The sequence below is a fragment of the Lingula anatina genome, chromosome 9 (genome assembly GCF_051362555.1).
Source record: "Lingula anatina isolate TDL-2025a chromosome 9, LinAna3.0, whole genome shotgun sequence".
NCBI classification, from domain to species: domain Eukaryota; kingdom Metazoa; phylum Brachiopoda; class Lingulata; order Lingulida; family Lingulidae; genus Lingula; species Lingula anatina.
In genome coordinates, this window is record NC_141775.1 from 2166079 (window position 1) to 2189158 (window position 23080).

Here is a 23080-nt window from a genome sequence, read left to right on the forward strand (position 1 = left end):
ATATTTTTGTACAACTTATCATAGACAGTGACAGGGTTTAGTTAAGTGCTCTGTTCCAAGATGGCAGCACTGGTGTGGGTGGGGCAGATATGTGTTTTGTTGTAGTCATTAATCATTTATAGGAATTGCTCACATTTCCTCACAAAAGAAATATAATTTTGCATCTTTTCTCAAAAGTATCTTACTTTCAAATTATATATTGAATGACTTCCAGTCATTGTATTTAACAAAAAAAAATTACATTCTTTTAAGATTGCACAAGGTGTGATTTTTTCAAGTATTCCAAGATGTAGAGGCATAGCAATTCATTTTAAATAAAAAAATATAAATATTAGCTAAATTAATCTCTTTATTATCTTAGACGCTGCTTGAATTATAAGTGCAAATTTAATCCTCCTTCAATTTATAATGCTGTGATGTTGTATAATTACCCAGGTGGTGGCTCCTCCCCAAATAAGAGCCCCAAGAAAACCGGCAAGAAGACACCAGAGGGTGCTGGGGACAACGGCGGAGGAAAAGGTGGCGGGAATAGCGGTGGTGGAGGTGGAATGCGGGCACCTAGAACGGTTCTTGCCTCCAACATGCAGCCGACATTCTACATTGGTGGAGGGAATGGGGTCGCCTTGTAAGTTTTCTTTTAGGAGGGTTAGGCACCAAATAGTTCAGGTTCCTTAGGGTGATTTTCAAGTATATAATTCACCTATAGAAGTGTAAAGAAGAAGGTGACATAAAGGTGCTTTCTAACAATAACTGTTATTATTTGTTTTAAATTATATGTATTTGATTTTGGTAAGTAGATTTTAATTACAAATATTAACTTTATTTTGTTCCAATTATTTCAGAGTTGAGGAACCTCTACTGGCTCTGGGTTGGAAGAGGACCACAGATAAAAATAACGACTTCTTCAAACTCAAGTGGACCGAAGCAAAAACTGCCATCAACTTTAATGCATTTAGAGAAGGTTTGGGCCTAATTAACTTTTTTATAAATTGAGAATTATTAAGTAAATATTTCTATCACATTCAAAGAACAAACATTGTACCAAAAAACTAGACGTATGTTGTATTTTACCATTTTTATTTTTATGACTGATTTTGTGGAGATAAGTCATAATTGTTGAAACATCTTAAAGTTTATAATGACCCAGTTGCACCAGATAACCCATTTTTATTGACAAGTAATGATTGATTTTCTGGAAATAAGTTATATTGTTGAAACATCAACAATATATTATGCCTTAATGGTACCAGACAACCCTAGGCAATTAAAAAATATATTGACTAATTCCTGAATTTTTCAATTAGGAGAGCAACTTGTAAACCACATTCCCAATGGGCAGCTTCTGACCAATAAGATGGGTCTTCTCAACTCACTGAAAGAATATGAGCGCGTCTCTGCCGGGGTCAGAGCTCGTGGGCCTAGGATGATGATGTCAGACTTTTTCTGTGAGACGTACAAACTGGACGAACGGACAGACAGAGAGGCATTTTTTAATAACTACAAACGTAAGTTTTTATATTGGCACTCACGGTGAAAGGAGTATATCTATGTTGCTGGTCTTTGTTTTTTTCATATTTATTTTTAAGCATATTTCTTGCACCTGATGTCACTGACACATTTGAAAGATATGGATGTTACATGTCACCTTTGTGTTTGTATCTATTCTTTGTTGAATTAAAACTGTTACAAAATTTCTATTACCAAAGTGAAGCAGTTTCTATAGTTTACTCAAAGATTTTGTTGTTTTCATTCAACTTTATTTATTTCAACTTCTTTATACTTCCATAACTTGTAGCGGGAGAGGTGTGGATCTGTAAACCCACAGGTATGAACCAAGGCAAGGGTATCTATCTAGTCAGAGACATTGAGAAATTTAAAGCCAGTTTGGAAGAAAGAGATGAAAGGCTAAGGAGGCGGCGGGTGAGACCCACTAACATGGGAAGGATAATACAGAGGTACGTTATACAGAGGACTGGAGTATCATATATTGTGAAAAAAAAAATTCACGTAATCATTGTGTTATTGTACTGCATAACAGTACAGAATGATAATACAGAGGAACATGGTATCTATTATTGTTAAAATAAACCTGCTCATTTAGTGATCAAAGTTACATGTGCTTTGTAGAAAAGTTTGTATATCTAACAGCTTGAAGTTCTTTTAGCTCTTTACTTTGAAAAGATACATTTCACGTAATATCTGATTTCATTTTTACATAGATATATTGAAAACCCACTGCTGCTTGAGGATAAAAAGTTTGATGTGCGGACATACATGCTGATTGCAAGCACCACACCTTACCTTGTGCTCTACCACAAAGGATACGTGCGCTTGTCTTGTCAGAAGTATGATCACCATAGCAACGATCTGACAGCACATTTGACCAATCAGGTGAGGGAAGCAGAATAAACCTTTGTTTGTTTGTTTGTTTGTTTGTTTCACTCACACTTGTCTTTTATTAAGAACTGTTTTCAACCATTGTTTAATTTAGTGCAGTTTCTCTTTAAAAGAGCTGAGTATAAATATTATGAAAATCCATATATTACATGTTTATTTGCAAGAACCAAAGAAAGCATTATGCAAGTATGGAATTATTGCAACAAGCAACATTTAGGCAAAATAATTTCAGGTATCTTTAAATTAAACATTAAGTATTATAACTGTATTATTGTTATTATTATTATTATTATTATTATTATTATTATTATTATTATTTGTAGTACATTCAGAAGAAGGACCCCAGCTACCAGGATGTGAAGGAGGATACAGCCTGGTCCATGGATAAGTTCAATGACTACATCAACGAAAATGTTGCTCCTCACAAAGATCTGGAACAGAACTGGGTTTATACAACTTTCACGGTGAGTTGGTAAAGGCATAAAATGCATTTCTACCATAAAATCATACTACAGGGAATTTTACTCCTTTTCACAAGCTCTGCACAAGTTTGCTTCCTGTCGGAGTACATTTATAATAACCGGTGTCAAAATGACCGTATCATTTCCTTTGATTTTTATTCATTTATTTACTTATTTGTTTCTTTTTCTTTTTCCAGAAACAAATGCAGCGTATCATCACGCACATATTCAATGCAGTTAAGCCAAAGCTGCAGACCAGGCTTGGCTACTTTGACCTGTACGGCTTGGACTTCATGATAGACACAGACATGAAGGTCTACCTAATTGAGGTCAATGTTAATCCCGCACTTCACATTAACTGCGAGGCTCTCAAGGAGGTCATCCCCAGTGTGGTAGAGGAGACACTGTGTAAGCAATACACAAGTACACTGATACTAAGCACAAATAGTATATTTCCATAGTAACTGTTGTCCTTCTATCTGTTGTGTTACTTGTTTTGTAAAATGGAATTAAACTCTAATAAAAAATTTAGGGAAACATGAGTCAAAGATGCAAAGGATGTTAAAAAATCTTTTACCTTCATGTTGGCCATTGCCAGAAAGTCCATATTAACTTAGAGGAATAATGTCATTAATCTGTGTTCTTCAACGAAAAAAATTATCAGTGAGCAACTGTTTGATACTCTTTTCTTCCTTTTCTAGATGTTGCCATAGAGTGCTTTGAGAAGAAAAAGAAAGGGAATTCAATATGGCCCTTGCAGTCACTGAAAAACTTCACTGTTCTCTATGATGGGGAGTCTGGAAAATATCTCCATCGTATGACAGTCAATAATGGTCAAATACGCACCCAGTCACCAACAAAGGAGGTTCGTACTCAACAAGATGATACCGCCACAGTGCCACCTACACTTAAAGAACCTCCTAAGCAACAGACTCCATCTACAGTCCAGAGCCCTGCCAAGACAAGCCCAACAGTGACCACCACCACTACAGCAGCATCACAACTGCCTCCAGTACAAAAGCCCACCACTCCACGGCCACGAACATCTAGTCGTAGCATTCCAGCCACGGAACCAACTCTTTCATCACCACGGTTACAGTCCACAGAGATCTCGATCCCAGTTACAAATCTGACACTTCCTAACGAGGCAGTGAAGCTACGCCTAACTACAGCCAACCACAACTCTCAGTCCCATAATGCCAAGCGACCTAAAAGTGGAGGCGACAGAGGAAACTGATGCTTTGTTGTTCTTAGGCAAAATCAAATGTTGTATCCTACGAAATTCACATAATCATACCACTTTGTGAGATGGACTAGTTAATGCCTTGGCTGTTACATGAGAGAGTCAACTAAATGGAGCTCCTGTGCTTGGCAAGGTTAATTAATTAATTAATTACTAACTTATTAATTAACTTACCTAAACAAATATGCAGCAAACTAGTGGTGAACTTATGAAAGGGAGTAAAACTTGTGTAGTATAATTCCATGTTAAGAGCTCTCAAAGTGAACCAGCTCAGCCAAGATGTGAAAATGGCCTTGCAAATCATGCCACAGTTCAGTAAGGACAAGGGCAGAGAATTACTAGTCTGTACAGCAGCACATTACAATAAAGAAAAAAGGTCTACTCCTTAGTGTACACAATTAATATAATTGCAGTGATTGAAATACATAGAGAGATCTGAGTTGCAGCAATTTTGACAGCAGAGTTTATCACAGTTGGCTTTGATAGGTAATCTTGCTGTGGCATTATGCATAAGATTAGAGTTTTTTTTTTTAGTTTGTGTTCATAAAGTCATTACCAACATGTGGTTGGCTTAGCAATAAAACATATCATCAGGTAAATGTCAATTAAGTTTACAGATCTGTACCGGTGGAGTGTTTGGTATTGTCAGTCAGTATATATTTGCTCAAGATGCAAAAGTGGCCAAATCAACTTTTATTTGAATTGTGGGTAAATGTACATTGATAGAACCAGGCTCCAGTTTCACAAAAAAAAAAAAAAACTTAAGTCAGTTGCCTGGCTTAGTTGACTAGGATTTCCATGAGAGTGCTGTTACACTGCTCCTGATAGGGTAAGATGTGCCCATCTGACTATGTTACCTTGTAACCTTGGTAATTAAGCTCTTAGACAGGGAACCTGACTTTTTTTGTGAAACTGATACCAGGTCTTGGTCTGTTAAGGAACAGTTGAGGTGTATTGTTTATGTTGATCATGTCTTTAAGGAATCTTTGCTGATAGGCTGGGGGAGTGATAGAACTTGTGATTAAGTGAAAGAATCCCAGAAATCCATTTCAGTACTATTGTTAATTGGGCTTTTCTGGAGTCTTATCCGGAGAGTTAGGTATTTATTAACCTAAGTTACAGTTCAGATGCACTGCAGTGTCTTTGTTTTCATGTCTACATCCTTGTCAAATGCAGTTTTGCAGACATGGAAGTTTGAAAATATTATTTTGTTACAAATAATTTTTTTATTATACTTACTTAAATAAATGTCGTTGTGACATCTACAGTCTGCACTAACATCACAAGGTGACATTCATTTAAACAATCTCATCCTTATTTTGTTAAAACAATTAACATTACCAAACTAATAAACTCAATTCAGTATACATTATTTTCATTATGTTTAATTTAAATGTGAGGACATAATATACATGGATAATCCCAGTGATAATAATCAGGTGTGATATAATCCTTTTCAATACCACCATAGTGTGACTGGTATTGAGAAATACATTGTGCATTTCTTTGTTTTCCAATCAAAATTGTTTTCTTGGTTTTGTTTGTTGTTAGTTTTACCTGAGGAAGGAAATATGCACTTTACAAGTGCTAATAGTCTAAGAGCTATTAATTAAGGTATTTCAACTGTTACAGTTATACTAATTGTTTTGTTGTAAGGCTATGATGTTTAGTTTTGTTGACAATTTTAGGTATTATATTAGCATTTTATTCAGTCATGAAACTTATGTTTGCTGTATTAGTGTTGTTTAAAGATTTTAAGTGAAATTTCCCTGCTAGTTTTTATATATTTTGTTAGTTTTATTTATTTATTTACCAGTATTAAGAAATGGTAATACATAGTATCAGTATATCCCAGTGTCATATTATAAGCAGTATTATTTGGATTATTACATCTTGGGTGCTTATTTGTAGTGATCTGTTTTTGTATTGTATTGTGTGGATAAAATTTAGGCAAGGATTATTTTCATCATTTGCCAAAGTTAAGTTACTATTAACTAAAAGTAAAACAAAATTCTTTGCCACCAAAATGCTGTCACTGTTATTATCTGACTGCTAATAAAAGAAGTTTTATGAAAACAGACAAGATGGTTTGCATGTTATTACTGTAATTTTAGTAGATTGGACTGTAGATTATGATGTTTAAATAAACAAATTAATTCATAAATATTAGAAAACCAAAATGCAGAGGTGGAAAGTGACACATACTTGTAAAAATGCCATTGAGCAGTGTGAGGGTACCCTCTACCAGGGCCACAGATAGATCCTTTCACTATATATTCAAAGATAATGTCTCTGGCAAATTCATGATACGATTCTCTGCTGTGGAGAAAAGTGCACATGATTAATCTGTGGTCCCGGTAGAATGTGGTGTGACAGCACTCGTGACTTCAGAGGTCACTGACAACAGAAGTTTGATGTACCATGAGGTGTATCAAGTGACCCCTGATACTCCGGGAGGGGGGCAGTGAGAGAGAACTCAATGCACGTGAAATCTGACTGTAACTGAAATTTTCTTATGGAAATTCAACCCAGAAACTATTTTCAGAAAGTTACTGTTATGGTGTCTGAATGTTCCCCTGGCAACTCTCGGACCACATGACAATGACATCACTGAAACAATGAGAACTCATTTGGCAGAAAAACATGTTTTTTATTTCTTTCAAGAAAATTGGTTCATTTTACATTCCATTAAAAGTATAAGACTCCTTTCACATAGAGCATAAGAAAAATAAATGTGTTTATAAGGGTGACAACCCTAGATTTGTAAGTTATTACAATAAAATAAACATGGCACGTACTCATGATATGCAGCATGGCTGAGCCTATGAGATTGCTTCAATTGTATGTAGTTTGTGTATAAATAGATACATTTACTATCAAAATACACAAAAAATAACATGTGAACAAACAGCATTGGGTCACATGATCCAAAATTTCTTTCATACCTTTCATAGAGACAGTCATGCACCATTTATGAGTGCGAGAGAAAATTAATTTACAGAATGAACCAAAATATGTTTTTTAGAGATATATTTTGATCTTCTGGAGCCAAATATCTTTCAGATATTCAAAATGTGTATATTAATATTCCATCTGACATGTAAGTTTTCATTTTGTCTTCCAAAAGTAAAAAATCTCTTTCTTTATAGTGTTAATTTTTCAAAAAACTTGTAAAGCTCTTGGATAAGATACAAAGTTATAATACATGATTATCATAACTCTTCCTGAATTTCTTATAAGGTCCTTTCAATTGTCCTAAAAGATGTTCTATAGGAAATTGTTCCCGAATCTTAATTATAAGAACCTACAGGACATTCAGTAGGGTGCTATGGGATATTTGTTACAGGAATCCAATAGGACGGTAGGGTGCTATGGGATATTTGGGGTCCCTGTAGTGTCCAATAGAGTCCTGTTGGGTTCGTATAGTGTTTTGTGGGATTCATGGAAATCTCAGAGAATTTCATAGGATTCTGATAGAGTCTCATGCAGTCCTGTAGGATTCCTACAGAGTCCTGTCAAATTATTAGAGAGTTCTAGATGACAGTCCCATGGAGTCCTGTAGGATTTCTATAGAGTCCTGTCAAATTACTAGAGAGTCCTAGATGACAGTCTTATGGAGTCCTGTAGGATTCCTATAGAGTCCTGTAAAATTACTAGAGAGTCCTAGATGATAGTACCATGCAGTCCTGTAGGATTCCTATAGAGTCCTGTAAAATTACTAGAGAGTCCTAGATGACAGTCCCATGGATCGAGTCCTGTAGGATTCCTATAGAGTCCTGTAAAATTACTAGAGAGTTCTAGATGACAGTACCACGGAGTCCTGTAGGATTCCTATAGAGTCCTGTAGGACTTTTATCTGAAGGGCTTGCTAACACTGTGACAGACCCATGTACATGTGCATTCTGGTCTCTTTGATATAAAACATACATAAAATATTGGGTCTAGTTCAAATCTGAATATAAAACAGACAACAAACATCAAATCCCAAACCATAAATAAATTGTAAACACTTTGTGAACACATACAGGTGAAGTGTGGCAGCTTCAGGCAAGACAAATTAATATCCTAGTTTTACATATTGACTGTTATTCACAAACTTTCGCAAAATCTTTGGACACTCAACAGTTTACAGCCTGTTTTGAAATTACTAAATTGTTTTTCAGCTGAAGCAAGTCGTATACTGGTCAATCCACAGATTATTACAGATATTTCAGAAAAGCTGCTGTTCTACCAATAGCTCAAATGAGCACATTAATTCTGATGGATTTCTTGGTATGACAGCATTACCTCCTCACAAAACAATGTCTATTTCTGGATTATCTATACTGATAATGAAAGAAGCATAACATATCAAAACCCCTCAAACCTGTTATATGTACAAACACAGTTGACTTTCATAAGATAAAGCTGCAACCCCGTATTTAATAAATGCTACCGTAACACAAAAATTGACCAATTTTCTCCAGCAGTTACTGCTTCTGTGGCAGAGGTCCTGCCAGCTGTCCTGTGGCGCCATCTACTGGCTGTTGCTGGGCCTGCGGTGGTTGTTGTTGTGGCCACTGCTGCTGCTGTTGTTGTTGATGTTCTTGTTGGGCAGTGTTGTAAGCTATAGGACTCTGGGCATGCATAGGCTGGGCCTGCAGTGGTTGTTGTTGTTGTGGCCACTGCTGCTGTTGTTGTTGATGTTGTTGTTGGGCAATGTTGTAAGCTAAAGGACCCTGGACATACATAGGCTGGGCGTTGTAACCTCCAACTTGGGGCCCCTGCTGTGGATAGTACACAAAGCCTGAAGGAGGTAAGGTTTTTAAGATTAAATGAGAAGAATTATGGTCTGATGGAGACACAAACATCTGAATGAATATGAAATCAAAAAATAATAAATAAATGTTGATAATTTTCTATGTTAACACATATTGAAAAATTTCTCAAATGAAAAGTTTTTAAAACATGCCAAAACTTCTGTGAGAAAATAGCTTTGAAACAGCATGTTGTCCAGGGTGGATGATGGCCAATTGTGTAATGTAAATGATCCATAGATGGCAGCACAAACAGCATGTTGTCCAGGGTAGAAGATGGCCAAATGTGTTATGTAAATGATCCATAGATGGCAGCACATATGTGCAATGTCTGTGACACAGAGATGGCAGCACAAAATACGAAATACTAATAATTATATTATATAAATTTTGTCTCATGTCTTTTTATTCACATTACCTTGTTGTCCAGGTACCATGTAAGCCCCAGTATTTTGTGCATTATTGGGTACTGTATAGATGACAGTACCCTGACTAGAAGGCTGCAATATAATTAAATACAACATAATAGGTCCTAATTAAGATTAAGTCATTTTAACAACATGCAATATTAACAAAATAATAAAAATTCATGTTCTTTTTTATGTGCATTAGATGTGATAGGAAGTTCTATACATATTGCAGGAAGTTCTATACAGGTTTTCTACACATAACAGTATATGAGCCAGCAACAAAGACATTGTTCTTTTTTCAAATATATGGCTCTAAATTTTTTATTTGACAAAATTAGATGATAAGCCATGTGCTAAACGACAGGTTAAAGAAAATCTTTATGCACCATTAATAAAGCTTTAGGAATGTCTATATGAAAAGAGGCATATGTTTTTTAAGGTAGTGAAAAATATCATTTTCTATAAGAAAATGATCCAAATTCGCAAAATCTTGACAGCTCCAAGTTCAAAAAGCACTGACCTCAGAACAGCAACAGACACCATGGCAACAAATAGCTGATGAGATTACTGCTATCACCCCCTCTGTAAAGGCCACGAAAATCAAAAACACTGACCATCCCCTGATATCATTTGCCTGCAAAAGTATTGTGACGAAGAAATATATAAATATTTGCCTTTGGAATTTGTAAAAAAAAAAAAAGCTCAGCAAGTATTCAGCAAGTACACATTTTTTATCACAATTGTTTTATTTTCAATGTAAGATTTGAAAACAAGCACTCAGAAAAAATACAGTGCACCTGAGCTGAAAAATGTTTTGCCATAAACTTAGACCCCATTTCCATAGATTTTAGATCGATCTATCCCTGTGGGGAGTCTCACTTGATTACTGTCATCTTAGCCGGCTTAAGCGTCTGTCCCGCCTGCTGAAAGCTGTAAGGGGGTAATTAACTACGGTGCGCACTCGGCTGACCGCAATTTAGCGTGAACCCCCAGGGAGTTAGGTCGATTTAAATCTTAATCTCTGGATCGATCTAAATCTCTGGGAATACACCCTTAGAAACAAAGTTGGCGTCTCTTTCTCAAAATGTCTCATCTCACTGAACACAAAACAAAAGGATTGAAATTGGACTACTTACAAAGGATATCTGATATTTATACGGAACGCGAGGATCGACTTTTTTCATAAGGATCTCAGCCCAAGAGAAACCTATCAAGACTGTCCATGAAATAACGGCTGATATGATGCACATGACCATATATGAGATGACCTGGAAAGATTGAAGTAATAAATAAATGAATGAAAAGCCAGACAAATAAAAAAAATGAAATTTTAATTGATGTCCTGACAAACAAAGAATAAATATATAATAATATACAATATATATATATAACGTAATTACCAGTATATGTACATATATCATCATTTTGTCTCTTTTATATATTTTTTTTGTATGAAGCACTGATATTTTCAAGCAAGAAAAACTTGAAAAACATAGAAGTCAGAAGGTAATCTTAAACCGAAGGTTAATGTGAACTCACCAATCCCTTATTTTTCCTGCGTGCCAAAATTCCCAGTGCTCCTGTCACAATGAACTAAAACCATTCTTCAAATTAGTCAATATCTATATTGCATAATCCTGCCATGCTGATATTATGGGAATACGAATTAGTCAGTCTTAATAACATAAATTTAACAAATCTTAGATCGTTAACTTTGTTTCACAAATTATCTTATCAGAGAATCTGTAATACGTTGCTATGGTAACCTAACTGAACTCTCTCTCTCTCTCTCTCGTCGTATATTACCAGAAAGCCACACCATATCCCTGCTCCATGCTTGTAAGATTCCGGAAGCAATACCAAAACAATACCAGTGCTGACAGAGATAATCCCAAGAACAATTTGGGTTATACCAAGTCCCACACCAGCCCTGTGCATGTACCTGGAACAAATGCATTTTTAGAGTTAAAACTATACTCTGATTTGCATGTAATTACCGAATAGGTTCAATTGATAATAGTCTGCCGTCATCTTAAATTTGATTCTCCTTCTAAAATCAACTTAAATTCCATTTAAATTTTTTTCAAAAGAGATGCCAAAATGAATATTTGGCGACAAAAAATGAGAGAAAAATGATGTAAAGATTCAAATTTCATGGCAAATTTTTTCACTGTAGTACTGGCAATGGGCACGACCTTGATTTGGCATGCACTGATGCATGTGCGTTTTGGTACGTAACATAGACATCGTTTTTATAGCACCCTCTTGTTTTTGTACGGTACCCCACTTGCCTTAATTCTTAATTCCTCGATTAATGTTTTGAAGCAAAATAAAACTGCCGAAAAACTTAAACTGTTTTCATTCATATACTGTAATCACTGGATATAGCTTGATATGACCTTTTTGTTTTTATTTTCGGGTTTTTATTACTATTACTATTATTATCTTGTTTTAAGTATGGACTTTATTTGGTAATTTTCACGCGAAGTCCATTTCCATTCTATCTGTCTTTTTTACTTTCTTTTGCCGTCCTTTGTTCTATCTCCCTCTCTTGTTATAACAGCCCAACGGCATCGTCACATGCCTGTACCACATACTTTTTTCTTACACTTTCGTATGTAATCGTGTATTTTTCAGTATCATTTTTAGTTATTTTCTTGTATTTTTAGTATGTTTTCCGTATTTCTACATTTTACGTGACACTTTTTTCACTGTTACTTATTTTATTTCTTTTCTTTCAGTTCTACGTTTGACTTTGGCAATAAATCTGATAAAATCAAAACAATCAGTTTTAGACTTCTTGACTGAAGGCAGTTACACCATACGTACCAATTTTTTAATTATCTTTTATTATTTTATTATTTTTATTTATTATTATTATTAGTATTATTTTGTCTTAACCTGTCTTTGGGATGTATTGTGTCAATAATAAAGTACTTACCTTTCAGCATGAAATGATGAAGAACCTCCAACAGGTGTCGCTGCGCTGCTTACTTGGTGATTTACTGCCTGTGGGGTCTGGTACATCACTGTTGTCGGTGACATTGTTTCGTTTCAATCAACTTTACTGGAAATGAAGTGGACAATGAAGTAGAGGCAGCTCATATGAAAAAGTCACATGTTTTTTAAAACATTAAACATTTTTAAAATATTAAAATATTCCTGTATCCTCTCTCTCTCTCTCTCTCTCTCTCTCTCTCTCTCTCTCTCTCTTTCTCTCTCTCTCTCTCTCTCTCTCTCTCTCTATATATATATATATATATATATATATATAATAAGGCGCAATTTCTTATTTTTTTGGGCGAAAAAATTACAAATGAAACAAATTTGCAATGGTAATCAAAGTAGAAAGTAGCACACGGTGTCATCTTGTATTGCAAGCATGGCTGCTCTGCCTCATGTATAATAAATTACCTTTTACTAAAGTCACGGCCTGTGATTACGACGGATTACGTGCATTCTGTGCCCTTCACTGTATTTGAATGTAAACTGGTAATTTACCAGATATTGCATATACATATTTTGTAACTGTAACACAAATTAAACATCGCCCTATCCCAAGCTGAAGAAAGCAATAGTATTGTACAAAAAACTTACAAATATTTGTTTTTCTTTTTTCCCACAGGTTAGACACTTCAGAGGTAAGCTCTCACAAAAAGCTAGCTCCTTGCTTCACTTCGTTCCCAAAATCTTCCCTTTCGTGTCGACGCTATTTTTAAAAACGTTTTTTTTTTTTTTTTACTTCAAATGCACTTAAATCCTGATGATCACTGTCTTTTGAACTTGGGTAGATTTTGTTTTAAGCACGCAGAAGTGCATTAACACACCCGTCTAGCTCTACAGCGCAGGAAAGTAGGCCGAACCTTATAAGACATGCTAACGTTTAAAGCTATTTTCTAGCGCCGCCCCACTGCGTACTCCCTGCCTGCTTAGAATACAGAAAAAGCTGGTGACTATATGAGGTAATGTACAACGAAAGTAAACACAAGTGAAAGCCAGACCTTCTCTTAGCATCGTTAATTAAACCTTCACGGGTTGTTGTGACCATTAAACAAGGAATAAATCTTAATTACAACCATTTAAATTGCTGTTCTGGCAATACTGAATTAATTACACACAAGTAATAAAACCAAAGACAAACAGGTAATTCACTGTAATAATTTTAATTTAATATCAAATTATACCTGTAAATTTTTACTATTCGCAGGTGAATATTTTTCACAAAACCGTTTCCGCTTATTCTTATTTGTAGGTAAGTCTATTGGTTTGCGTTTACCAATGAGGGGCGATGCGGGGAGGTGTCCGCACTGTCATCCTTTGAGCCAAAAAATTTAACAAGTCGTTAACTAAGAAACATTACTTTGTATAAAAAATAAAAAATTATTGTTCATAACAATAGTTATTTATATTGTTAGGCCTATAATTTAATTAATTAAACAATAAAGCGTTTTTCACTCGGATATACCTGTGTATATATATATATATATATATATATATATATATATATATATATATATATATATATATATATATATATATTTTTTTTTTTTTTTTTTTTTGCAATGCCCAATATAATGTAAGTCCCATCTTTTATAATGGGTCTCCGCATTCGTTTTGAGTTTTAAAATATTACGTTGGTTCCTTGTTCAGGTGTGTAGCAAGTCAAAGTCAATACAGTTACTTCACGCTCATATTCACAATATCAATTATGCAGTATGGAAGGCACGGTTACATAATGCTGTACGTTCAATCAAATAATCTCTCGATGTTTGCTAAGCTGAGCGTCATTTTATCGACTTTTCCCTCCAATTACCTTCAGTCGTACAAGTGCACTGCATTATGATCTATTAAATGTACAATTTTCCTTTAAATCAATGTTGCCTCACACATGATTTACAAGCTGCTTTTAATGTGTTTAAAAGCGCTGCGACAGCGGACACCTGGCCGACAAAATAGGCGAAAATCGATGTTCTTATGACATCCTAGCATTATCAAGATGTCTGGACACAGCGAGAAGGTAAGACGACTTGGTAAGATATTGTCCTTAATTCGCGCGCTTTAGTAAATTGACAGATCTCTCTCTCTCTCTCTCTCTCTCTCACACACACACACACACACACACACGCCGGAGTGCAATATCGGTATGATAATTTACCTGACTTACACCAAGGAGTTGTAACTCCTTGCTTACACGCACCATCAAGCACGTCCAGTGTATGTTTAGTGGGTTCTTTGTATTTTATTTGTTGTTAAACGAGGTAAAAATTAAAAACTAAAATACAGGTAAGCCACCTCTGACAATATACTTTGATTTAAACATTTAAACCAAATATTTTCACCACACCAGATAACCAGATGAAATATCGTTGTCCTCAAGCCTAACGCATGCGTGTGAACCTAAGGCGCGTGGTCACGTGGTGCGTTGGACTGCCACTGACGAGCCTTGCGGTGACGTCATTCATAGCTCTGTTAAGGATTCCAGGTAAAATCTTCCATGCTATACTCTTTAAAACTTTATCCAATCTTTAAAACTTTATCCAATCCAAATTTAATTTGGCACAAAACATCTAAATTGACAATGGAGTTCTATATTTTATCTTTTACCTGTATACTGATACCAGGGAATTATATCCGATATAATTCCCTGCTGATACACACTGTATGTGTGTGTATTTGAAGATATTACATTTTCACATTTCCTGGCGAGATTAAAAAAACGATCCTTTTTAAACCAGTCGATTATTAAGCATGTTACTTTTACCGAAGTTAAAATATCCATCAGTTTTTTTTTTTTTTATTCTTCAATTTCTTCATTCTCAGATTTCAATATGACCAACAGCTATGAAAAACAAGTGGGTTCTATAGGAGGACCGGCTGCCAGCTTATTGTCTACGTCAACAGAAGGTCGACCCAGTCAAAATACAGTCGGGTGGTTCAACAGTTCTAGTTTATATGCAGAGAGATCGAACGCTGTATTGGCAGCATGTCAAATGCTCCAGTTAAATGACCAGTCCCTGTCATCGTTACTAAGGCAACGAGAAGGCATTGTTTCCCCAACACAATTTTTGATCGATCACAAGAACAAGATGTTATATTGCCAAGTACCTAAAGCCGGATCCACCAATTTCAAGAGGCTACTACTTCTCGCGAGACAGAACGAGAACTCCGGTAGATTGCATCTTTCGGCACTTTCTCCCCACAAAACCTGGCAGGCAACGAAGACTGTTTTTAGTCGGTTAGAGCCCAACACACCGGAGACGTACGTGAACAGCATTCTGAAAAATTACACCAAAGTTTTGCTAACACGCCCTCCTTATGAACGCCTTGTGTCTTTTTACCACATGTATTTCGAGGAGCAGCATTATGAAAATGCATCTCTCGCTTATGAACTCAAACGCTTAGTGAAATACATGAAACGGGTACTTAAAAGAATGGATCGCGGGAATTGCACGTGGAATGCCAAACCAACATTCAAGGAGTTCGTAGATTTTGTACTCTTCGATTATCGAGGGATAGAAACAAGGAGACTGCACACAAAGGGAGTGATAAATGCCCACTGGTTTCCCATATCGAGACTCTGTTACCCGTGCGCGGTTCATTATGACGTCATTGGCACCATGGAGACTCTTGATCAAGATTTTGATTATATAGCCAAAAAAATTGACATGAAAAAGGGCATAAATTATCCAAGGTATCTTCGGAGGAAATCTCTGAACCTCACAAAATCATATATGTCTTCATTAACAGGCGCTCAATTAAAAAGATTACAAAATATGTATGCAACAGATTTTGAACTTTTTAACTTTAGCAAAACATTGCTATAATAAAGAAAAAAAGTTCTGTTAAATTGATTAGGCAAATCTTGTTCAAATATAGTTCATGCAAAATTTATCTTTGATGGGCTAAAAAACTAGCATGAGGGCCTACTAACATGTATCGGACTGTATGGCATATTCCCTGATCATCCAGATGACCGATAGTACCTTCTGAAATGTACAGACGACCTAGGAGTGACTTAATTTCAAACAAAATAAACTTCATTTAATTAGAGTACAAGGACGTGTCTAGCAATGTTTAATAGTAAGGCAGAATTGCTATTTCCTCCCGAAGTAAATTCATTCTGGTGTCAAAATTCCGTGTAGTAGGGCCTATATACCCCTGTATGTGTTAATTTGTTCAAACCATAGAAATGTCAATACCTTTAAGTGGGATTTAGAATAAATAAATAAATAAATAAATATTGTTAGCTCTACCGGTAGGCCTGCATACTAATACCCCGGTATGTACCTTTCACATCATCCAGATATTTCATTCGGTTTATTTACTACAGAATTAGTGTAGTTTTATTATACCGACTGGTACACGTATTGAACTTTACAAAAACCTTACAATGTAAACACAGATAAAACAGCTGTCATTACTAAACAGGTAGGCCTACCTAAATAAATGGCGATTTTTTATTAAATTTGTTCCGAATTATCTTGTCTTTTAATTTTTTAATTAATGTTTTGTTTGTTGTTAATTTGTTTAATTTAATTCAGTTTATTTATTTTATTTTAATTTATTCCTTTATTTATTTTTTAAAATTATTATCATTATTTTTATTATTTTTTTATTTTTATTTTATTTTATTTTTTTTCACAGTGAATACATGTATACGGCGCTGCCAACGCGCCGACCTGAATAAGAAGTCGACCCAGCTTTTGAAGTAAGTCTGATGCAAAGATGTCAGTGCATCAACATTTACTATCTGGGGAATTTCCTCTATTTTCAGTTTTTTAAATAAAAAGTTTGCCTTACTCTTCTTCCTCCAGCATTTCGCAACTCTCCTCGGGACAGGTAAACAACTTTATCTACAACAAGGAATTATCCGGAACGGTTTTATAAAAAATAGTCGCTGCGAACATTAAATAATTTTTGGTTTATATTACTGAATAAAATTTTAGATTTGATTTTATCATTCATTTGTACGTGCCCTTCAGCAAACCCAAAATAACAATTTTAATATTTGAATTTTTGGTATATTCCTTATTTTGTGACGTAATCACGACCAAGAAGTAAGCGAATGTTTTAGTAAGAGCACGAAGTATCAGTGGAAAAACACATTTTGTAAGTTTCTTTTACGTACCTTTGGCGTTTAAAGCTCCCATAAGGCCAATGGTTAGATAGTTATATATTGTAATAGCTTGTTTACTTGCTACTAAATCCATGATATTGAATATCTAGCCTGGGATAGCAAAGAAAATGAAGTAGACCTCCATAATTACATGTAAACAGTCGTGACCTACATTTTTCCGGAGTGGTTTGCACCACAAGTGACGGGGGTTATACCATAAAAAGACATTCTTGACATGTACGGTCAGTTTCTTATAAGTTTAGCAGCTTCAGTAGGTGTACCAGACATCTAAGCCGCTTATGCTGAAAGCAATTTAGCGAGAAACCCTCAGGGATGGGCCAATTTTGTTAGATCGATCTAGGTATGGGAATCCAGTGACCAGTCTATGACCTTCAAATCTTTTACACCCATGCCAGAATGTATCAATGACACAACTGAAATCTCTAATTGATTTCCGTTAGTGTGGGTCACTGTTAATGACGCCCTTATTGTGCCAGGGATGACTGATAACAGCACTGACTTCTACATATCTCTGGTGGTGCAAGTAGCTGAAACCTCTGATGGTGTATATGCACAAATATTCATGCATTGGCATTGTATGGTCCCAGATATCTACTGCATCACAATATAAACAGGAGTTCTAAAGCATGATTCTCTGCCCTAAAACTATATACCTAAGAACTAGAATAAAAATGATAACTGACCATGAAGTTATCCAGGTCTAGTTACCCTGTCATCCATCTTGCCAAAGTCAATAAAAGTTGTCTTGCCGGGTAACACACTGAAGAAATCAGTGAGAGTTAGCTTAGATGTCTGGCACACCTACTGAAGCTGCTAAATGATAGGTTATTACCCCCTAGCAGCTCTAGTAGGCGTGATAGACATCTAAGCTGCTTAAGTTGATTGCTATTTTATGAGAATCCCCTTAGAGATAGATTGAACCATAGTTAGTATGATAGGGTCTGGGAATGGTCTAACAGACAAGATCCCAAAGTTTATTAAAGATTTTAATATTGAAAATTGTGCATATTAAACTCTTTACTTTGTTGTCCATTCCAGTTTCAGTATATAAGTGAGTCAGAGTTAAACAAGATTGTATCACCATGACAACAGTGATGTACCAGACCCCCCAGGTAGTGAGGCAGCAAGTGATCACCACAACGCCACCTGCTGGGGGTTCTTCATTCGTGGCAGAGAAGTAAGTACATTGGCGAATACTGGGTGAATATTGGATGGGGATATTAGTATTAAAAGAAAAAAAAAAGATTTATGTTAACTTATCTTATAGTTGTATGATGGTTAATTCATGAATAATTCATTGTATCATTGTAATTATACCAGGTAATTATTTTTACCTAATTATAAATTGAAATTATTAAGTACTTCCATGGAGAATTGTAAGATTTATTCCTATCTTCAGTAAATATTTCTCATGTATTCCAGGTACATGCACAGAGCTGGTGTGGGACTTGGTATAACCCAGGCTGTGTTTGGGGTCATCTCTCTCATCTTTGGTATTGTTTTTGCTTCATGGGGTCCAGCAGGTTACAGTTACGGTTACAGGACCTATTATTTCAGCATAAACCACCACACTGGGGCTGGGATATGGTGTGGTATTCTGGTAAGACCAGAGAGAGAGAGAGAGAGGGATTGAGTGAGAGGGAGGGAGAGAGAAAGAAAGGGAAAGAAAGAGAAGAGACTGAGAGAAAGAGAGAGAGAGAAAGAGAGAGAGAGAAAGAGAGAGAGAGAGAGAGAGGGCTTTAGGGTTTGAGCAGTGTAAATACCATAGCAACATGTTATAGATTCTCTGGTAGATTTTTTTTGTAGAAGAAAGTTGGTTATGTTAGTTTCTGTCGAAAAAGAATTTGTTATGAGTATAATATATTATTGTGCAATATGAACGTTGAAATGTTGATTTATATGAAGAATGATTTTAGTTCACAGGGACTGGGGTATTGGGAATTCTTACTTACAAGAAGAATAAGGGATTGGTGAGTAGTACATTCTATTTAAGATAAAACTGTATCAGGTTCTTCTGTTCTTTATGAATCATTGGAAACCTTTGTTATATTGAAAATATTGTTGCTTGTTGGAAAATGAATAAAAACAAATATAGAATAAGTTAAAAGAAAAAGAATAATTATATTAATAGAAAAGAAGAATATATCATATTCAGGGCATGGATATATATATTTTCTACCCTTGTCAGTGCATCATGGAAATTACTGATTACTAATTACTTCAAAAGCCTTTTGTATGCTTAGTTATTTATTATTTCATTTATTCTCTGTATGTATTTGTATTTTTCCAGATCATCTCCTTCATGATCATGTCTATCATATCAGCGGTGGTTTCCTGGCTCGTCTTCATGGTGATGCAGTCGGTGGAAGTTGCCATTAACGGTGGCTATGGGACCTATTATGTAAGTGGATCCTTTTTATCCAAAGCGCTGGTGAAACCTTTTTTTCAGCAACCTGGTTAGGTTTATTTATTTGTTCATTGTAAAATGAAGGTATTTGGCCACAACAGAGGCAGTCTGAGAATTAAAGCTCATGAGTTAGTTATAATGTTTATTTTTTTAAAATATTTTATATTGATCTCCCAGGGTTTACTACTTTTAAGGGCTTTTTCATTATTTAATTAAAAAGAAATAAAAAATTATAACAAATTCTTATTCTCATAAATAACCAATTCTAAATGTATTGATTAATATATAATTAAATTTTTGTCAGAGGGATGTAATCAGGGGACTGTCAGGGTTTTTGGTTTTCGTCGCCTTTACAGAGGGGGTGATAGCAGTTATCTCATCAGCCTTTTGTTGCCATGGTGTCTGTTGCTGTTCTCAGGTTTGTGCTTTTTGCATTTTAGAACTGTTAAAGTTTGATATACTTGAAATATATTATATGAAGAACATATTATTTAACAGAAACTATTTGCTTTCATTGCTTTTTACAGCCAACATTTAGGAACTGTTTTTTTTAAATAGAGTTATTCCTAAAGAAGCTTTTCAACTGTATAAAGATTTTCATAAACCAAGCTTCAAGCATGCGGCTATTTATCTTATTTCATCAAAACGAGAATAAGACCCTGTAGATTGGAAACGGGACTCATACTTTTGAAAAAATACCAGTGCTTTTGTTGCTTCCTGATAAAACATAATATGTACACAATTTCATGTCACATCTAACACAATATAAACAGAACTTCCTGTCACATCTAACACAATATAAACAGAACATCCTGTCACATCTAACACAAAATCTACTGACCTTTTGTCCCATCTTAAACAGTTGTGCAATACTGATGTCACCAAAATGTCATTTTCCCCAATTGTTTGCATGTCACCTTGTATCAGCATTCCTTCTGTATCAATATTTTAATACTGTATCTTGATTTGATTTGAATGACTTTATTGGGTACATGATTATATACAAGAATTTTAAAAAAGCATAATAAAACAACTTACAACTAAGAGTACGACATCACTTTAAAATAATGTAAAAATAAGATTGTACCCAAAAGGGTTTGCCTAAAGGGTCAATGACCCATGAATGGACACCCCCAATGATATACAAATGAACAAATATATAAAAACTCTACTTAAGTACTAAAAACGACAATGTGAACAATGTGATGTTTTATATGAATTAAACATCATATCATATAATAAACATTAAATTATATTATGTCATATAATATTGCAGCCTTCCACCCAGGGTACTGTCAACTATACTGTACCCAATGCTGGACAAAATACTGTGGCTTTTGTGGCACCTGGACAACAAGGTAATGTGAATAAAAAAAGAAGGAATTTGACTTTTTTCAAATAGGATTGAGAGAATTTCACATCTTGTGCTGCCATCAATGTGTCATACATGATACACATAGGTGCTGCCATCTATGGATCATATACATTGCAAGATAAGACAATATGTATCTTAAGAAAATATTATTTCCAAGTATTCTTTCCTCACAGAGGTCTTGAAAAAATGTATTTAGGAAGCATTCAGTCTGTATAATGTTTGATAGTAAAATGTAGACTTTGCTTCATAATATCAACACTTTCGTTCAATTGCTTTCTTCTCCATAAACACCACTTTCTCACTAAATCATAAACATATCTTTTCAGGCTTTGTGTACTATCCACAGCAGGGGCCCCAAGTCGGAGGATACTATCCCCAGCCCATGTATGCCCAGGGTCCTCCAGCTTACAGCACTGCCCAACAACAACAACAGCAGCAGTGGCCACAACAACAACCACCACCCCAAGCCCAGCAGCAGCCAGTAGGTGGCGCCACAGGACAGCAGGCAGGACCTCTGCCACAGAAGCAGTAATGGCGGGTGGAAAATGGTGGAAATTTGAGATTTGTTAGCATTGCATTTGGCATTAATTGCTGTTTTATGCCTTTCTTCTTCATCTCATAAAAGTCAACTGTGAAAATACTTGACTTATATATAAAGCAGTGGACATAAATTTGCAGGTCTTATACACGTGCCATTTCATGTGCAGGGTGGTTATATTTCCAGTCTGTAAAATTGATTTTATGATGGTATGCAGATGTTCATTTTGAAGTTTAAAATGATGAAAATTCAGTTTGCCATAAAAGTATTATTGGAGAATTGTGGCTGATCTGTTAAATGTTTATATATTTGAATTACTAATTTGTGATATTTGAAAAGTATTTTTGTTCTTTAAAAGAACAAATACAGTGATGTTATTTTGCCAGTTGATTGTCTTAACTTGCTGCAGCTTGTAGACACTCTTTTTTCTTGCATAATATTACAACATTTAACCAAAGGATTTTTAAGTGTTTATAAAATTTATATGAATATTATATTTATCCATATTTAAACTGCTAGTATATTTGCTTTTTACGTGGAACTTTTAAGTAGACTTAGAATTTATAAATATATATATTATATATTCAAGACTGCAGAATGCATGTTGCATTGTAAACAAATGTTCTTTTCAATTGTATATTTTAAATATGTATATTCAAGAGTTTTTAAGCTGTAAAATTGCTTCAATATGCGATTGAAGAATGGATTGAGAAAGACCATATATTTTCTAGAAGGAAAAACTACAGACCGAATGGTACACATTCTGCCACATAAAAAGTGAGAAAAAACACCAGTTAAGAACAAATTCTTGTTGAATTATACATTACTAAGTTTAGACAAGATCTGTTGTATCACGTGATAACTTACGCACATAACTTACATTTTATGTATTTTGATAGTTAATGACTTACTTAAAGTATATACAGCTGCATATACTGTATACTCGTTCAAACCTTATATCTAGAGCGCAGTATAACGCCCACGCTGTCATTTTCTTATGCTTAAAGTGAAGAGTGCCACATACGTATATCAGAATATACAATAAAACGTTTTCTTAGAGAAAATTTTATATTGGTGTTCTTTTGCCAAATTTAGTCCTCACAATTTCAGTGAAGACATTATAACGTGGTTTAAACTTGCTGACTGTAACTTTTCCGAAAATAGTTGTTATTGAATTCAGTGTTTCTTAAAAATAATTTCAGTAACAGTCCGATTTCACCTAAACTGAGTTCCCGTTACATACCCCCACTGGGCCAGTTTCAGGGGAATGTACCCCAAATGTCAGGGCGCTGTAAAGCTAGATTCCTCGCTATACC

At 35.1% G+C, this 23080-nt stretch overlaps 4 protein-coding genes across 14 annotated transcripts in view; 3 read left to right on the top strand and 1 right to left on the bottom strand.

Moving 5' to 3' along the window:
- Positions 1–6184, top strand: part of LOC106168130 (uncharacterized) — a 65783-nt gene extending 59599 nt beyond the window's left edge. For all 8 annotated transcript variants that reach the window (XM_013547068.2, XM_013547067.2, XM_086996066.1 and 5 more), the window contains 8 exons: positions 436–625; positions 843–961; positions 1305–1505; positions 1796–1955; positions 2220–2391; positions 2721–2861; positions 3056–3266; positions 3560–6184. In XM_013547068.2, the coding sequence (XP_013402522.2) occupies positions 436–625; positions 843–961; positions 1305–1505; positions 1796–1955; positions 2220–2391; positions 2721–2861; positions 3056–3266; positions 3560–4095 (1730 nt within the window). In that variant the 3' untranslated portion in view covers positions 4096–6184. The remainder of the gene's footprint in view (positions 1–435; positions 626–842; positions 962–1304; positions 1506–1795; positions 1956–2219; positions 2392–2720; positions 2862–3055; positions 3267–3559) is intronic.
- A 546-nt stretch (positions 6185–6730) lies between these two features.
- Positions 6731–18093, bottom strand: LOC106168136 (uncharacterized). 3 transcript variants are annotated; one of them, XM_086996072.1, is made up of 8 exons: positions 17436–18093; positions 12249–12374; positions 11114–11249; positions 10847–10900; positions 10444–10575; positions 9828–9941; positions 9316–9397; positions 6731–8887 (listed from the first exon to the last, which is right to left on the bottom strand). In XM_086996072.1, exons 2-8 carry the CDS (start codon positions 12350–12352, stop codon positions 8571–8573), a joined length of 939 nt encoding a protein of 312 aa, XP_086852198.1. In that variant the 5' UTR covers positions 12353–12374; positions 17436–18093; the 3' UTR covers positions 6731–8570. The 3 variants fall into 3 exon arrangements, with proteins under 3 accessions (XP_086852198.1, XP_013402543.2, XP_086852199.1); XM_013547089.3 differs by lacking the exon at positions 17436–18093 and adding an exon at positions 12905–13290; XM_086996073.1 differs by lacking the exons at positions 10444–10575; positions 10847–10900; positions 17436–18093 and adding an exon at positions 12905–13285.
- On the top strand, positions 13869–16779 carry LOC106168120 (carbohydrate sulfotransferase 11-like). 2 transcript variants are annotated; one of them, XM_086994802.1, is made up of 3 exons: positions 13869–14324; positions 14655–14789; positions 15128–16779. In XM_086994802.1, exons 2-3 carry the CDS (start codon positions 14693–14695, stop codon positions 16129–16131), a joined length of 1101 nt encoding a protein of 366 aa, XP_086850928.1. In that variant the 5' UTR covers positions 13869–14324; positions 14655–14692; the 3' UTR covers positions 16132–16779. The 2 variants fall into 2 exon arrangements, with proteins under 2 accessions (XP_086850928.1, XP_013402511.2); XM_013547057.2 differs by lacking the exon at positions 13869–14324 and having other exon boundaries at positions 14549–14789.
- LOC106168131 (uncharacterized) lies at positions 17336–22833 on the top strand. The gene is made up of 8 exons (XM_013547078.3): positions 17336–17416; positions 18483–18621; positions 18867–19044; positions 19361–19414; positions 19735–19845; positions 20156–20269; positions 21128–21209; positions 21553–22833. The coding sequence occupies exons 2-8, from the start codon at positions 18527–18529 to the stop codon at positions 21756–21758; spliced, it is 840 nt and encodes a 279-aa protein (XP_013402532.2). The 5' UTR covers positions 17336–17416; positions 18483–18526; the 3' UTR covers positions 21759–22833.
- The last annotated feature ends 247 nt before the right edge of the window (positions 22834–23080 follow it).